The following is an 18,017-nucleotide window of genomic DNA, read 5'->3' as shown; positions in this document are numbered from 1 at the left end:
TGGGGAGTTATTTAACCCGGTTGCAGCAGGGGTGCGAAGCTGCACCGGTCCCGGTTTGCCTGCCCGGTGTTCGGGGCTGTGCATCACGCGCGCTGCGGCGGGGATGTACCGGCCGGCAGCCGCCCCTCCGACGGGGCACCGCAGTTATAGCTCCGTATAAATAAAATCCGAAGGCTCCTATAAAACTCTGTTATTGCTGCGGCACAAAGTTAGATCCGCTTGAGGTTTCTGCTCCCTGGCTCTCGCACGCGGCAATGAATATTTTATAGGGAAGGAAATACTTAGCGTCTGAATCTTTTTATAGCGCTGCTGCTCCCGCGGGCGGTAACCTGCCCCCTCGCCCACGCGCCTGCCGCAGCCCCCTCACCCTTCGCGGCTCCGCACTGACGCTGATGGGGCTGAGCCCCTGTGGCGTCCTCCCGGCTCCGCGGCCCCGGGAAACGCAGCAGGACGGGGTGAAACGCGGCGGGACAGGGGTCTCGACCTGTTGCACGGGCATTGGGAGATGCAAGCAAAACCACTGCAGAATTCACGAGGACAGATTTCTGTCCATGCCTTTCACTTTCGGGTCGGCGCAAGGCTCTTAACGTTGCACTAATGCATATTTTTGTACTCCTCTTAACTTATTAGGACTCCGCAGTTTTGCTTGCGTCATGCCAGCCTTACGATTCCCCCACTGTGTTTGAACCGGCTGCCAAAATATGGATCGGGAGGGATGTGGGCAGTGATGTGCAAACCCCTGAAGCCCCTTGGCGTTGATCTCCCGAGGCCAGGCTGGTTGCAGCAGCACTCTGCTGCAGGCTTTGCCTCGGGGTTCGCTGCTTCAACAGGTATCGAGCAAAACTCTGCCACACTAGAGCCTTTCCGTGGCAATAAGGGGTGTTTTTGCCTTTCCCTGGTAGCCGTGTGCCCTGCCAAGCTGCGTCCCAGCCCGGAGATGACAAAGTGCCCTTTAGTTAATTGCAGAACGGATCGCCTGGAGTTAAAAGTTCTGATTTATATGACTATGGCTCTAACTGCTCAATAACACGGGCCCGTAATCTACTTTCATTTCAAACAGAAGGGTGATTTATGGGGCAGCATGCCGCTTTAGCTCAGAAATGAGGTGTTCAACATATGCTCTGTTGACATAAATTTGGAATTTATCGCTCCTGTCAAAACTGCCTGTTGGACAAAGGTGCGCATTAAGGCAATAAATGGCTCGGAATAGTTTTCTGTCAAATTTCCTAACCATTGTATTCACTCTGTTTGAGGGGAAAAATATACACTTAAAAGTAATCAAACGGCCAAAAGCCATGTGTCTTGTTGGGTGGGGAGGGGAGGGGGTCTCCTCCCCGCTTCCCAAAAGGGGCGGCGGGGAGGGGCCTGGCAGCGAGATCTCCTTCCATAAAAATAGCAGAAGGCATTTTTATGCAGGTTTTTAAGCAGGCAGAGCAGGACTTTGCTTGCCATGGTGGTGGGCCACTTGTAGTGGTCTTCAGGTACCAGGGCTGCGCTGGTACCCACGTCCCTGGGATGCTCCGCTGAGCCCTGGCATCCCCTGGGAGCGGGCAGTGGCGTTTGCCACCGATCCCGGCCTTTTCACACAAAGCACCCTGTGGGGAAAACTCATAATTTTTACACCGCGCGGTCTCACTGGAGTCGCCGTCCCTTTGAAGTGCTTTTTGCGGGGCATTTACAGGCCTTTTTAATTACCGGCAGCTTGCGAGGGGCCAGCCTCCCGCCCAGCTTTTGTTTGCCGGCACTAGGTGGGGAGGGGGTATCGCTCCACGGTCAGTTTATATCCCGCCTGGAGAGCCCTTTGCCAAACACCCGCGCCAGGGCTCGCTCGCGAAGGTCAGTCCTGGCCCTGGGATGCCCTGCCACCAGCATCCTTGCCACCCTGAGCAAACCTCTGCGTCAGAGCGTCCTCCAGCAACAGCTTGTGACCTGGAGGCTTCAGCCAGCTTCGTGGTTCTGTGCGCCTCGAGTGTTGCATGGAGCAGGAATTACAGAGGAAAACTGTCTTTTTACAGAAAAGGTGCTTTTCCCGATTGCCACTGCTCTCCATCCCATGGGTGTCTTCTTGGCTGGTTTGCTTGTAGGGACCCTGCAGGAGAAAGGGAGTACGTGGAGCGTAATTTCAGCATCAGATTGGAATAATAAAGCATAGTTTATCTCTTTGCACTTGAGTTTGGGCAACATTGCCTAGCAGTGATGTATTTTAACGCCCTTAACTTCCCCCCCTCTCCCCCTTTCTGGAGGCACAACTTTAGAAGCACATATTGATCTTTCCCCTCAGATCTTAACAGCCTGAGCAGCCGTAATACCTTGCTTACATCTGCCAGGTTTTTGTGCAGTTTTGCAACATCTCCTTAATCCAGCAAGCAGAAATAGAACATTTCAATCATATTTTGCTACTGGGAAACCGAGCAGATAAAGCGCTTTAAGACCTTGTTGAAAGGGACCGTGCAAGATGGTGAGTGATAAGATCGTTCTATAAGCAGGCACCGAATGGAAAACTTTTGTTGACGCTGAAATTTGTTGATAGAGATATTGCAAATAAATCACTCGGCGAGCACCCGGTGCATTAAAACAACGAGGAGGTTAAGCGACTGGGGGAAATCACAGTGCCCGAGTTGGATGGCAGATGCAGACTTCCAGGGAGCCCTGGCACCGGCAAGATCACTGGGCACCTTGCTCCCATATTTTTCCCTCTCCTTGGTGGGGAAGGGGGCAGAGGGGGTTGAACCTGCACACCCTTTTCTTGGACCGTGCTTGGCATCGAGCGCTGTTGTCCGTCTCACCATTACAGGGGTGAGAATAAATTGCTGCACCCGGGAAGGTGGTCTCAATTTGACGTGGGCTGCCCTGGCTTTTGTGGGTCCCTGCTGGGAGCAAGTTGGCTTTGCTGTTCTTTCTATAGGTTTGGGTGATGCAGAGAAAGGAAACTTGTCCTTTTGTTTCTGCTCTGTTTCTTGAGGCTCACTTTAAAAAAAAACAAAACACAACAAACCTCCAAGTTTTACTCAAACTAATTAACCAATTTCACTTTAATTCACTGAAAAGGCGTTCTAGCCTCAGAGGCGAGCGCTGCAACGTTGGCACGGGGGATGCTGCGCTCTTCCTAACCAAGTGGTTTAAACCCGGCGTTAAGTGCAGCAGCGAGCTCAGCCCGAGCCGGGGAAGTGTGACAGGCATGTCCCTAATTAAAAATGCAAAACGAGAAGGTTGTCACTTATTTAGCTGACTTGTTGGCAGCAGAAGTCTGTCAGGAGGCTGGTGTTTTATTTATTTTTGCAAGGCAGATAAATCCTTTGAATTGTAAACCTTCTTGGCCTGAATTCGTGCATGACTCTTAATCCTCCGCTATGACACAGTGAATTCAGGACAAGCCTGATTAATAATTACATTATACAGCAAAGTTGAGAGTTGAAACCAACTCCTGCTCTTTTCCTCTCTGCTCCCTCTCTGCTCCGCAGCATTTGCTCAGTGCGAAACATCACAGGGTCTCCTCCTGTGGTCTGGCACTTCCAGCGTTGCCGTTCAACATCCCTGGAGAGCAGGATTGCAGGGTGGGATGGAGGGCCGGCTGCTTTGCACGTTTGCACGCTTGCCAGGGAATTGGACCCTATGCGCCCTGGGGCAGGGGAAGGCTGGGGGCTCTGGGCTCTCTGCAGCTGCAAGGGATGATCCCGCTAGAGCTCCGTGCAGCAGCAGCCTCACACCAGTAAAACTTACTCCGGGGCGGGGGGAAATAAAGCTCATGCAAAGCTAAATTTCCCCCCACCCCAGGCCTTGTGCAGAAGGCGAGCGTCCTTGCAGCCCCGCACGGCCGGGGCTGAGCCCTCCTGTGGGAGCGGCAGAGCGAGGGTTCAGCATCCAGCCCTGGGCAAGACCGTTTCTGTTTTGTCTTTGGCAATAAGGCAATAAAAATATGCTCGTCTTGTTGCAGAGCGGTGATAAATGGCAGATGTGAGCAGAGGTCGGCATGCAGCGATTTGCCGTGTTACTCCTCAAACACATACAAATACTTCTCTGTTTACAGCATTCGATTTTGAAACTTTGCACGTGCTCCTGTCGCGAGCCCTCCCCGGCCATCGGTGCGAACGGCTCGCCTTAACTGAGGTGTGGCTCGCAGGCAGGAGCCAGCACGCTTGGCTGGAAGCGTTTGGGACTTGGGGGCTTTTTATCAATGCTGCTGTCGAGTGCAGAGCCGTGTTGCTTTGCAAAAGCATCCATTTATCACCAGCTGACATGGTGAAACAAAGCAACGAGCACCCGTTCCAGGCATTTCGGGTTCTGCGTGATGTCCCCCCACATGCTTGGAGGAACCGTAGCTGTTTTGGAGGAGCGAGCCTCGGGATGCCCCTCCACAGCAGGGCGGGCCAGTGGTGTGGGGCTGGGCAGTGCGGGGAACGGGTTTGGGAGGGGTTGCCGTTGTGTGGCAACGATAGCTGATGGAGGAAGATGAAGGTCAGTTGGTTGTCATAGACTTGGACGATACTTCTGCCCAGGTCCGTGCAAACGCTGTCTGTTCAAGGTTATTGCATTTGATGGAGACCTCCAACCTGCCGTGGGTTGTTTGCTACCCAAAGACGGAGCGTCGACGTCTTCACAGCAAAGAGAGGGAAATAACGTGGGGTTTGGCTGTTGCGGCCGAGCCCCATGTCCGCTGCCCACCGCAGCAAAGGGGGAGATGCTGTGACCAGTACCCAAGCCCCACCCCTGCTCCCCGGGATGCTGAGGGATGCTCAGCCCCTTGGCGTGGTGCAGGATAGGCGATGCGGCTCAGCTGCTGCAGTCGGGAGGTTGTGCAATGCTGCCCGGGCGTAGCTTAGTTTGTGCCTCGTGGTGCCAGGAAATGGTGAGTGGCATGTTTCCTGTTTGCTAGCTGGTGGTTAAGTTTTCTGCTTGTGATTTGTGTCAGGCTGACTCTGGATGGAAGTTGGGATTCGGTTAGAAATGCATACAAACAACCTCTTAAATTTTTTTTTTTTTTGGAGTACAGTACCTTTTTCAAAAGCGCTCAGTGCATAGGGAAGGAGTTTGCCAACACATACTTTGCATTAACTCTAGAGTTCAGATTTATCGGGTTTATTAAAAGATTCTAACTAGTAACAATGACAAACATGACACGGGAGAAGGCAACCTCATCAGTCCTGGGGAGTTACCCAGGACCTCCCATCCATGTCCTTCCTATGGGGCTTCTCAAACCAGAACCAATGTCAAGCGATGTGTAGGTTGCGTGAAATATCGGGAAGCTTCTCGGCCTTTTTTTGGACGACCTTCCCCCCGCACGCAGGAGGACTAACCCCTCTCTGTTCTCCCCTAGGAAGCTGCACAGCGGGATGAAGACTTACGGATGCGAGCTGTGCGGGAAGCGGTTCCTGGACAGCTTGCGGCTGCGAATGCACTTACTGGCTCACTCAGGTGGGTTGGGAGGGGGATGCTCAGGGCGGGCCGGGGGGATGCTCTCCGTGCCCACCCAGAGACGCTGCGGCCGCCTGGCTCGCGCGTCTCATCCAGAGGAGATGCATGCGGAGCTGGCTGTACCCTTCCTAGGACAGCACGTTGCAAACTTTTTCTCCAGTGCCCAGTAATTTGATTTATTTAAATTTGCTTTTTTGGAGGTTGTTTTCAGTTCCTTAATTGGGGAAATATTTTCCAGGCTAAGCAGCTCGGAATAACAAACTCTACGTACCATGTGGCTGCTTGTTGTCCAGCCCTGCCTGTAGCATGAGCATCGCCTCTGCTTCGGCTCCTGCGCACGTCCCGGCACCGTGTTCCTCATGCACAGGCGCCCGCCGCAGTTTCGTTAGCAAAACTGCTGCGGAATTAGGCGTTCTCCGCCTAATGAATCTAACTAGCAGGTTCACATGATGCAGGCCCTTTAATTAAATAGATAGGGAAGGGCTGGAACACTGCGCTGGTGGGGAGGCTTGTGCTCTGCAAGTCAATGTAGGCTGATGTTCCTGTTGGGCGTGCAGCCCCTTATACAGCTGGGGGTTTACTGTAAAAAAATTCAGGCGGCCACCAGAGCCCCTTGCTCAAACGCAGGTGGGAGCCCTCATCCCACTCCTTTGAGGACAAATCTCTTGGGCTGGCAGGTACCACAGCCAAAGCTGTGCTTGCAGGTAGCTTTGCAAGGAAGCTGTATTATAGTTTATATTTTTTTAATATATTTTTATCTATTCTTTTCCCCTGTTGTCGTATTCCTTTTTTCCCACTGCCCCTCGTCCATGCCAAGGGGCACAGAGCAGAGATATACCTTGCCCGTACCCAAGGGAGCGGCGCAGGGCTGCCTTCCCCACTCCCCTTCTGGCCAGGTGGCAGGTTCTGCTTTTCAGGGCATTGGAGCTGGCCCCGACCGACCCCATCCGCGCCCCACCACTTTTCAGGATGGGCACTGGCTCCCCAGGATGCTGGCAGGCAGCGGCAGGTTGCCGGGTCTGGTCCCCAGGACGCTGGTGTCCCCCCTGACCCTGGGGTGTCAGATGCTGGTCCCCACTCTGGCGCTGGGACACAGGATGCTGGTCCCCGGGATGCTGATAGCCCCGGGTGCTGGGGTGCAAGATGCTGGTCCGCCCCCAGCACTGGGACACGGGATGCTGGTCCCCGGGGTGCTGCCCCCCCCACTCCGGCGCTGGCGCGCGCGGCTCATGTTTGTTATGGTCGCTTTGGCTCGCGGCCCGTCCCTGGCAGGCGGCCAGCTTTGTGGGTACAGTATGTACAGTGAACGCCGAGCCAAGCTTGTCATCGCGCGGGATTAATTATTTTTTTTATTTTTTTATTTTTTTAAATCCGGCGAGGGCGGGGGGGGGTGGGGAGAGCTCTGCCCTGCGCTCGCAAACAGCCGCCGCGAATTCCAGCGCTGTTATTTATTAAAGCAGGAGACCTTTGCACCTCTCCCCTCGCCTCCCCCCTCCGCCAGCCCGGGATGCAGGGAGGTAGTGCCGGGGCAGCGGCGCGAGGGCTTGTTTTCAGCACGGCGGCTCTCCGAAGGTGGCTTGCCTCCACACCGACGGACAATGTGTTTAATCGGGAGTTTGCCCTGTGGGAGAGCATCACAGTGGGACAGCTCGTGCACCCCCAGCAACCCCCCCTCCAGCAGCCCTCGATGCCAAAGGCAGCAAACACTGGGTTTAACGGAGGTTCACACCTCAAAATTCCCCATCCAAGCGTTTATGGGAGATACCTGATGGTAAAGGTGCGTTTAAATTAAGGAACAAACTGGGGATCGGCCCTGGGGGGGTTACGGTGCCCCCACGACACGGCGGGCGCTCGGCCGTGTTATCGCAGCAGCCTTGCAGGTGCAAGGTAAATACTCGGCTAAATGTTTACACTCCAATATAAAGCGTAAATATAAAGCCTTTAATGCCGTGCAAAGCCTTTCCCTACGTGCTGCCCGGCGCCGCCCGCTCCCAGCTGCAGACGCGCTCTCAAAAACCTGTAAAAACGATCTCTTAAGAGTTGCCCCTCTTCCAGAAAAATGAATTGCCAGGGAAAGCAAGGTGGGAAACCCAGCTCGTCAGTGGTATGGTTGAGGGGCACCATCAGTTCAACCCGGGGAGGCTGGTTGGGCATCCGCACTGCAGCTGACACTCGGCGGGTGCCCTCGTTCGCGTCCTGGGGTGCCAGTGACCGAATCACCTGCTTTGAGTTGGGTTTTTTCCCCAGGAGAGGAAGGAAAGCGGATTTCTGCCTTCCCCCCCCGCTTGCTTTGCCTCCACCCGGCAGAAACGTCTGCCGTCGAGATGGCTGCCATGGCCCTTCTCCACTCCGGGCTGTGAACGGGGGCGAGCACCGATGGCACACGGGGATGCTCGTGGGCAGCACGCAGGCAGCACGGCCGCAGCCCCCTGCCCTGCTGGCCAGCGGCTTCCCTCCCCACCCAAACATGCTCAATTCATCCCCTGCCACTGGGGACGGGGAAGCACCCAGGTCCCCTTGGGTGACGGGACGGGCTGTGCTGGGGGAGCAGGGGGTGCTCGGGGAGCGGGATCCAACGCGCAGCTGGGGATCGTACCATGGGCAGGAGGGAAGGGTATATCCCACCCCTCGCCTCCTCCCAGCCTGTTTTCAGGGGAGGGGGCTCCTTCCGCCGCCATCCGCCTCTCTAACGAGCGCCACCCCTTCTCCCCCAGCGTGTTCACCGTTATCTCCCGCGGGCGCCGGGAGGTGATGGACCGGAGGCGGGGGCGATGGCGGCTCTGGCCTCCTTGCCCCCGGCCGGTACCCGCGGTGGCTCCCCGGGGAGGCCTCCGCCCCCCCCCCCCCGCCCCGGCTGGCCGGCATCCCGCGCTCGGTCCCGGGTGATGTCAGCGGCCTGCCGGCAGGTCTGGATGTTCTGCCAGCGTTCCCGCGTTTATGATCATCCGCAGATGTGCATCCAAGAACACACTGTACCCACAGCAGAAATTAATGCAGGCTTGACTGCCGGCCAAGCCGCGCACACGGGGGAGAGGAAGAAAGAAAACAAAAACTGTTTAATGCTGTTTATAAATTATACACTGGCTGATGAAAAATACATTTCTCTCACCGCCCCCCCCCCATCCTCTCTGCCTCGAGAGCCTGAGCTGAGACCAGAAGAATATGGTTTGCTTTTTAGCTCCTGTTTTGGCTGAGTTCCTGGACCCAGCCGCTGGGTCAGAGCCAGCTGCTTTCTCCCCCCCACCCTTACCTGATGAAATATATTAATTTTTCACCCGCCGCCGCCTCTCCCCGCTCCCCTCCTTCAGCCACCCCTTGTGATTGAAGGTGGGGTGCGGAGCAAGGTGCCAGGACCCCTCGCCCCACGGCGCTCCCCCTACCAAACGCATCCGATGTGCGTCCGTCTTGTTACCGCTAAATGTACGTGCCCATCGTCACCCACCCGCTTCCCCCAGCTTTCTGCTGGATGGGGGAAACTTCCCAAACTTCCCCCAAGGTCGTGGTGCTGGAGACCCCCTCTCCCAGGGCGGAGGGGCAGGGGTAAATGGGGCAAGAGCCCCTCCATCCTTCCTCATCCCTCCCCGCGCGCTCGCCAGCCATTTATGCGGCTTTTGTGTTGTTTTTTTTTTAATACCGCTAATGTTTATCATTTGCCCAACAGGCTTGACAGATTTTGTTTCCTGTCGAGCGGCGCGGCTGTGAAGCCCCCCCGGTTGCCAAGGAGCCGCCTCCCCGCACCGTCACGGGCTGATTTGGTATTCCGCGCGGCGCCCCGCCGCATTTCTGTATGCAAGACAAAGTGTTTTGATGGAGGACGATTGCAGGAGTGTCTGGAGGCTGTTTGGAGTTTTATGGGCTGTGCAGTACGCTCCGTGCTCGCTCGCCGCGCGGGGCTGCCGGGGCTTTGGATGGGGTTTGTCATTTTTTCCCCGCCGAGAGGAGGCTGCCGGAGAGAGCAGCACTCGCAGGGTGGAGGAAAAGGGGGAATTATGTAAGAACCTGCCTTTTTTTGCTCCTGAGCTAAAAATCTGGATTTTTTTTTTTTTATTTTATTTTTTCATATGAAAATACCCGCTGCTCCACCCGTCGCCATGCAGCGTGGGAGTCGGTGGCGCCGGCTGGCAAAGGCTGGGCAACAATGTTGCCGGTGGCTCCCCACCTTGCCCACCCCCAAGCCCCCGCTCCATCATTCCAGGTGCTTTCCCAAGACTCTCCAGGGTGGCCCGTGAGATGCCGCCGGAGCATCCTTCCCACGAGAGCCGCCCGTCGTCCAGGCACACTCGGGTGACACTCGTGGCACTCGGCCGGGAGAACTGCTGAAACCCCCCCGGGTCCCCCCCAGCACTGCCCCCGCAGCTGTTCCCCCCTCCAAGCTGGGGAGGAAGGCAGGGGGTGATGGCAAAGAGGCGGGCACGGGCTGGGCTCGTCCTATCTGCTGGCTTCGGCTGGCGCTCGGCTCGGCAGTCCCTCCTTACCTTCTAAAGCCTGCGCCTTGCTTTTTTTCTTATATTCAATTTTTGCCTTTTGCTGGCACTTTGGGGAAAAAAGGAGGCAAAGCCGTTTGCCTCTCTAAATCCAAGCCTGCTCTGCAGCTCCGTCTTTTTTTTGGCCTTTCTTGGGTTTCTCCGAGATATTTTTTTAGTGCAGAGATTTTCACAACTGTCTCTTCCACTTGGGTGAAACAGGGGAGAAGGGAAATAATGACAATAATAACAGCAATAATAAAAATCAAAAAGCAGCTTGATGTGGGCAAAAGAAGAAAACAAGAGAATGGGGTAGAGAACAGGCTAAATTTAAAATTGTAATTGGCTGACTTCCACAGGCTTGCGGGTGTTTTAATGACTCATAATAACTTCATTTAAAACCAGCTGAGCAGAAAATAGATTGGAGAGGAGCCTCAGGCCATTATGGATTTGGTTTTTTTTGACAAGCTCTGTTTTCGGCAGCCAGGAAGGCACTCGCGGAGGGCTCGGCTGCTTCGCTCTCCCTGAGTTGGTGGTCTGCCCGACAGAGATTGTATAGAAAGCGGGGCCGGCTCTTTTTTTTTTTTCCCTTTTTTTTTTTTCACTGATTAAAAATAGATGCCTTGAGGTATTATTTTAGCATCACTGTGGTTTGGTGCTTTTTTTTTCTTTGCACTTTTGATGTGGTAAATGGAACATAAATAAAATTGTTTTTGAAATTACTGAATTAATTAGGTAGTAAAGCGACGACAGTGCATAAATTTACTCGGCAATTTTTTTTTAATCCATATTTTTCCCCCCCCTCTCTCCACCTTCTCGCCAATTACAGCCTGTTAATAATATATAATCCCAAATTTTTATTAATCCCCTGTGCTGGGGGAGGGAGGAGAATAGATGTTGCATCATACCGGTGGGGCCGCTGTGCCAAAACCGCAGTGGGGAAGGGCCACGGCGTTGCTGCCACCAGCCCGTCCTCCCCCACCACCCTCCTCCCCGCATGGCAGCGGGAAATCACCCGTTTCCCATCTTTCTTCTCCTTTCCCCATCCTCCTCCTCCAGAGGATGCTCGCGGTGCCTCTTTTTCCTTTTCCCTTATTTGTTCCTGGGCTACAGCCTGTATTTTCGGAGCACCTCTCCCCGCAGCCTCTTGGCCCCCAGCCCCATGAGAGTTTCTCTCGCAGCTGGGGACAGGGACATGGTGGTTTAGTACATTGTAAATTGAGTTGGGAAGGGGAAGGAGGCATTTGCTGTGCCGGCCCCCTCCACCGCGTGCCTCTGCAGGCAGAGGGATGGGAAAGCGGAGCCGTCAAGCGGCCGAGGGGCTGCAGCCCCGCAATTAAAGGCAGGGCAGCAGCGCAGGCAGGCAGGCCAAGGAGCGGCGCTCGCAGCCGGTTTGGGATGTTTTACTACTTCCTACCATCCGAAGTGCTAAAGCTGGAGAGCCTGTTCCTCATCCTCAATAAAGTAATTAAAGTGAATGGGCATTGGGAGGTACTATTGGGATGGTAGTGGCTAAAACTAGACGAGCTCTGTCTTCAGAGCCACCTAGCTAAGCCTGGCTTGAGGGGAGGGAGCTGGCAGCCCCCGCCTGCACCCGCCCGAGCTGAGCCCACGGGGATGCTCGACGTTAGCCTTTCGGGCATCCCCTTTCCGAGAGCTGCTTTAAACCCCGACGGTGCTGCCTGTCCTGGCCGGCATTGGGCCGTTCCCTCGCATTTCTTTTAGGGGAAATTCAATAAGCTTAGCCCTGCCCCTCCTTATTGCTTTGCTTCGGGGGCACCAAAGTCCCCGGGCAGCGCTGACCTTGCCGAGGGGGGGATGTCGGGTGGCGATGACTGTGCAGATAGCGCTGGACGGAAAAAGCGGCAGCTCCTCGCCCGTTCGTGCCAGCCTCTCGCTGCAGGGACCTTTATTAGGCAGGAGCTATAAATTTGCTCGCACGGATATAAATGTACGGCGGGGAGGTTGATGCCAACTGCGAGGCTCGCGCCGAAACGCAGCTGATACTTGGCAGCACGCGGAGTCCCGTCCCGTCGGGAAGATCATCCGGAGATATCTATATGCTGTAGGCGATACGAGGTGCTCGCTAAAAATACCCACCCCAAACTTGTGCGTACCTTCGGAGAGGCTAATCGTTTCTATGGCTGTCGCTTAAAGCACGGAAAAAAAGTGAGAGGTGGCAAAGAAAGCCCTGACACAGGCTCTGGATGGGCTGCTTTCAAATTCGTCCTGCTCCCTTTAATAACAAACATGGAGCCGTGGTGGTTTTTTCTGAGCCCTGTTATAATAAGCTCAGATGTTGGATGACATTTTTCCCGGTGACTCACATAGTAAAATTAACCTTGAACTATTTACATATTCAATCGCCGCCCTCCCTCCTCCTCTTCCTCCTCCTCCCCTCTCCGCAAGCGTGTGTACATTACAGGAATCCTGGCTCCGTATCAGTTTTTGTTTTGCTGATGAGAAAAAAAAAAAGAAAAAAATTCCCCCGCCTGGAGTACACATCTACTTGAGGGAAAGAACACGCAGTCCTGGCCTTTGGAAATTGGCAGGCGGCGTGCTGTTCCCGCGCTGATAAGAGGTACTGTAAATAAAACTGTACGGCAGCGCCTGCTGTAAAATGCCCCTCGTCTGTACTCATTGTTCTGACAGCTCCGGCTTTTTTTGGGTCCGCTGTTTTGGTACACGCTGTGCTTCCTTATGTAAGCGAGCGCGCCCAGCTCCTCCCGGCGTTCGCCCTGTTTATTTTCGCCTCGCCAGGAATTTTTTTCTGTCCCCCCCTCCGCCCGCCCCCCGGCCAGATGCTGGCCGCCTTTGCCTTTCCTCGCTGTGTCTCCGCAGGGCCGCTCTGCGGGCTCCCGCTGCCCCTCTGGCCCCGGCCGGGCCCACACTTGCCTCTCGGGGGGCGTGGGGCACCGGCCCGTGCGTCATCCCCCCTTGCCCCATGCAGAAGTGGGGGAAGAAAAAGCAAAGCCCGTGTTTGGCACAACCCTGGCACGCCCCAGCCCGTGGATGGGGTGGGCCCCCCACTCCAAGCACAGCATTCCCCCCGGCGTCACCGGTGCATCGCAGCGGGGAGGGGGCAAGCGCCGGCAGGCTGCTCTGCCTGGGAAGGACCTGTTGCGGCGGTGGGTTGCTGTATCCTCGTGGATCACGGTTCGCAGCGGTGGGGCCAGAAAAGCTTCGAGTGGAGATGGAGAGTCATTGCCTTGGCAACTGCTGGCTGCGCATCACCCGCGCCGGCATGCCGAGCGGAGGGCAGCCCGCGGCTGCTGCCCTATCGATCCCCGTCCCCCCGCCGCTCCGGCAGCTTCTTCCCGTCCTGGGCGCTCTTGGCGCCCTTTACGCCGCGCTCCTCTCCCTGCCCTGGGTGACAGGAGGGGACCGCCGGCAGCATCCGCGCCCGTGAGATACTCCGCATCCCCGAAAGCACCCCGGGCATGCGTCCTTTCGGCCAGCAGCATGTGCAGGGGGAGCTGCCCCGGTGCCCCAAAGCCCTGGTTTTTGTACTTATCCCTTCGCGAGCGGCCATGTGGCCCGTGCACGCTGGGGTTGTTTTGAATGCAAACTTGACATCATGGCGAGGGTGGCGGAGAACAACGTATGCACAGTAAACAGGCAGACTGTCGTATTGATTAACAGATGAGACCTCTATTATCGATCAACGCTTGGCGAGAAAATTTATCACTTTTAATTTCGCCGCTGCCAAATATTTCTGCCTGCGAGCCAGCCGTTACTGAGACAATTTAAAGGCGAAGGAATTCTCTTTTTAATGCATCTCGTGATACCTCCCTCTTTCTCTGTCACCTTTTCTGCGCACCTTTCTCCAAATCTCATCGTGTTGGGGGGCAGGGGGCTCAGGGAAGGGCAGGAAGGGGATGGGAGATGCTGTCTGGACCCCTGGAAACGGGCGGCACGGCATGCTGTGGAGCGATACCCCCCGCCTCGAAGGCTGCTCTGTTGCGCTCAGCTCCTCACAACAGACAAAACAAACCTCGAAATCTAAGAAATGAGTCCGCAGCTTTGTCCCAGCAGCAATGATTCAGACGTGGTGTGTATCGCTAATCTCTTTGTATCTGGAAGTTACTTATCTGCTGCTGGGCATCCTGTTTTTCTTCTCGTCCCGAACTAGCAGCACACGTTGATAGTGATTTTCTAAGAATTTCCCCCCCAATACGACATCTCTCTCCAATAGTCGAAGACGCCTCTGAGCTTCTCACTCAATCGCACCGTTTCGGCCACATCTCTGACCAGATGCATCCTCGGGTACCGGCATCGGCGGCTGCGACGGGAAGGGGCAGGAAACCAATTACAATTAGATCGGTTACAACGCTAATGAAACGCATTGACGTTTAATGATTTTTTTTTTTTGTAAAAAAAAAACCCAAATATTTAATTTCTTCCTGGCAAGCAACTCTTTATTGTGCATTGTGCTGTTATGTGCAAGGAATGGGACCACGGGGTTAAGCAAGGCGCTGCTTTTTGCGGCTCTGCTGGGTATTTAAAATACGAAACCCTTCCATTGCAAAGGCCTGGCAGTTTGAACGATGGCAGTGGCCCCAGCCACATCCCCCGCGCAGGTTTGTGCGGGCGTCCCTCAAATAACCCTCCTCTCCCCTTTCTCTCCCCAGCGGGCGCCAAAGCCCTGGTGTGCGATCAGTGCGGCGCCCAGTTCTCGAAGGAAGACGCCCTGGAGACGCACAGGCAGACGCACACCGGTACGTGGCCCTCCCTTTTCGTCCTTCGCTTAGGCGTGAGTTTAATATTTAGGCTGCCTTTGTAACCTTTTGCCCAATGGAGAGCTTAACTCTTTGTAGTTCCTGCTTCTGGCCTGCCCGGGTCCATTTCTTGACTTTAATTTGATTAAGGTAAGTTGGCTGCATTTTCTGCTGAATTCTTAATCGGAAACGGTTTTGTACTTGTGTTGAAATCTGCGTGTGGCGTTTGCAAGGGAAACCTCCCCAAATGGCTTTTGGTTTTGGGTATTTGCTGCTGACTTAGTTTGGTCTGGTTTTGCTGAGCTTGTAACGGTGCTGTTGGTGGAAGGAGGAGCGCAACCTGTCTCTGTGGTTAAACTGAGCATCCTTGCACCGCTCACTGGTCACCCTTGGTTTCTCAAGCCGCAGGCAACAAAATTTGACCAGCGTGATGGCACTTGGCTACCATTCGGGTTTAAGAGAAGCTTCCCAATGGATAAATACTTTTCTCAGGAGCGTTCAGATGCTCGGGAGCCTACGAGTGATGAGTTACGAATCAGCCCATGCCGATAGGTCTGTTGCTGTTTTTCAGAGCATTAATAGGAACAAACACCTTGCATCTGGAGCACTGGGGAGGTTTTGCCACACTGCCGCAAGGTGGATGCATGGCTGCGGGCGTCTGCTAGATGATAGGGCTGTGCAGCGGGTGTGCGGCTGCTCATAGGAAAGGATGCTCTGGGACCCAGGACCCGAGGATGGGGCTTCGGGGGAGGGCTGGACCCAGCTGCGCACAGAAAGCCTCTTTCCCCTGTGCTCATACAGGTTTAAAACCCCGACTGGAGTGGGTGCCATGGGCGAGCCTGGCCTGGCTCTGCTGCTCAGCCAATTAATTCAGTGGCATGGTGCCTGTGCTTTGCAGGAGCAAGGTAGCCCCAGCTCCTCTTCCACTAAACGTGGGTATGAGGCACTGATTCACACAGCGCCGTGGCATTTATTGCTCAGCATTAACGTATGCACGTGGGAAACGATGGCGCAGCAAATGCGAGGTAATTTGTTCCCTGTGCGAGCAAAACATTGGCCCTTTCCAAACAGCTCTCAGCAGTTGGCTTCTGCCATGTTTCTGCTACTGCGCTTCCCAGTCCTTTGGCATAGCCGCCGTCAGGGAGCACAAGGAGCTCTTTATGCATCTTGCAAAGGCCGCCTTGCCCAGGAAGGGTTTGCTACGGGGCATGGAGGAATTCATGGCCGGGCGGTCCCGGGTGCAGCCTTTCAAACCCCCAAAACCAGGCTGGAGCAGGGCAAAGCACCCACTCCTCCCTGCGCTATATCGGGAGCAGTTTAACTGAGCACAGGCTCGTCTTTCAGTGCTGAAAACCCTGATAAATGCCACTGATGGCTGAGTTTGCACTCAGAAGTGGTAAGGTGGCTGGGCTGGCACAGCGAGCCCAGCCGGCTTCACACCGGGGGTTTGGGGACCGACTGGCGATGTAAAGTGCTGTGTCACCGGGCGGGAATAGCTCCGGCCGTCATCTGATCTGGGAGCTGTGCTGGCCGAGCACCAGTTCATAAATTGTAAAGTAATTGCCCCCCTTATCCAGAGTCATACAGCTGGAGGCTGGGCTTTGCAGTTCAGGATCTTTTTAAAAACCATGTGTGCTGTAGGTTAAGGAGGAGGAAAAGGCTGTGATGGGGCAGCCAGCAAGCCGAAGGGACCGACTTTGCTCAGGGATGAGCGACCCAAGCCCAGGCAGGGAGTTAAAGGCAGCCGAGCAAACAGCAGCTAGCTCCCCATTTCCTTATATTTCCCGGAGCTGTTGAGCATCCCTTGGGGTGGTCAGAGGGAGCCCGGCTCCCCTTAGTACCCCAGGGCTCCGGAACCCTGGGTGTGACATGGGGAGCGGGTGCTGTTGAGCAGCTCTTTAATGACGCCTGCACCCAAAAACATCCCACAGATGCAGAGCAGCTACACGGTTTTGCTAACGACCTTGACGCTTCTGCGGGGATTAAAGCCCCTTTGGTTGCTGAAACCTGGGGGCTGGACCATGCCAAAGCTCAAAGGGCAACAGGAAAACGGAGCGCAGGGGACGCGGTGACCCAAGCGGAGCGGGTTTATCATCGCCACCTCCAGCTGTAAACACAAGCAGCTCGGTTACGTGGCGGAGAGGGGCTGGGTGGCCAGGGCAGATGAAATGAATCGCTTCCTCTCCTCGGGTGGCACGCAGAGAGCTCTGTCTTGGCACGGAAAGCATCCCTCCCTTGCCCTCGCTATAATTAACCCCGTTCCCAAATAACGGCATCTCCCAGAGTGGGTTTTTCTTGGGGGCGTCCTCCCTTTGCCCTTAACGGCACGTTGGTTGGCAAAAGATCTTCCAACCTCCCAGGCAAAAAAATAGCCCTTTTTGGTAGAGACGCAGGTAGCTTCCTTCAAGGATAGCATCAAAAACCAAGCAGGGTGCATCTGGTAGAGGCCGGCCAAATGTACCCACTTTGCTCAAAAACATGGTATTTAGGGGAGGATGCGGGACCTATCTGCAAACAGTCGCTGCTTGTCCAGATGACCTGCAGCTGCAGAGCGCTTTTTTTTGCAGCGGATGGCCAAGATAAAGGGTTCTCAGGGTTTCTTTTCAGCGTAGGGGGCTGTTTTCTCGGGTGAACAGTCAGGATCCAGGACCCCCTTTATCTCACTTATTTTTTTTTCCCATTGCCCTCACTGTCCCTCCGAATGGCAATGCAAAGTAGGAAGCCAGCCTGTTGTACATGTGCCGCAACAAACGCTGCCCGTGTCCTACAGCAGAAAACCTACGCCCTGCTTTCTGAGGCAGGGCAAAAAATAAGGATCAAGAAAGGAAAAATAGTTTCTGCTTGTAAGCACAGAGCTGGCTATGTGCTGCGTACAGCCCCATCGACGCAGGACTGAGACGCCCTCTCCGGGTGTTCGCTGTCCTTGGCCCCCGTCCCGTGGCAGTAGGAAAAGCAGCAACTGTTTTGGCTCATCTTCCAGCAGCACAAGCTTGGTGCCACACCAGGGGGAGAGCGTGGAAAATTCCTTACCCTTCTCCTAAAATGTAGAGGAAAAAACAAAATGCATTGAGAAGACAGCCTGAGTACCCCCAGCAAGCGCCAGTGGGGCTCGGGATGCTCACACAGCTGGTGTTCGTGCTAATGGGGTTCGGGCTCACCGCCGACTTTTATAAATATCAGAGGTGACTCGTCTAAAGTTTCCTCCCGTGTGCCAAGGCAATTAACGCGCGCGAGGTTGTACGCGCTGGGCGGCCAGTGTCAGTCAGCGGGCCAGCACAGACTTACTCCTGACCCAATTTCACGTGGGCATGCTCGACACCTAATATAGAATGTATTTTCTTTGGCATGTAGTTGGCTCTTTGATTTGTGGAGTCAGCGTGCCCCCGGCCGCTCTGTGGAGGATGCCTGGGAGCCTTCACCCTCC

General features: G+C 55.0%; 1 protein-coding gene across 3 annotated transcripts in view; it reads left to right on the top strand.

Moving 5' to 3' along the window:
- The window catches only part of ZBTB16 (zinc finger and BTB domain containing 16), a 64,727-nt gene that overhangs the window by 27,006 nt on the left and 19,704 nt on the right, over nucleotides 1-18,017 (top strand). For 2 of the 3 annotated variants that reach the window (XM_069787865.1, XM_069787866.1), the window contains exons 3-4: nucleotides 5,315-5,412; nucleotides 14,507-14,593. In XM_069787865.1, coding sequence (XP_069643966.1) covers nucleotides 5,315-5,412; nucleotides 14,507-14,593 — 185 coding nt within the window. The remainder of the gene's footprint in view (nucleotides 1-5,314; nucleotides 5,413-14,506; nucleotides 14,594-18,017) is intronic. The other variant, XM_069787867.1, reaches the window with a different exon arrangement.

Source organism: Haliaeetus albicilla, chromosome 7, assembly GCF_947461875.1.
Source record: "Haliaeetus albicilla chromosome 7, bHalAlb1.1, whole genome shotgun sequence".
In the NCBI taxonomy this organism is placed as follows: Eukaryota; Metazoa; Chordata; class Aves; order Accipitriformes; family Accipitridae; genus Haliaeetus; species Haliaeetus albicilla.
Note: the sequence above shows the minus strand (reverse complement) of the source record. Positions and strands in the feature narration are given on the sequence as shown.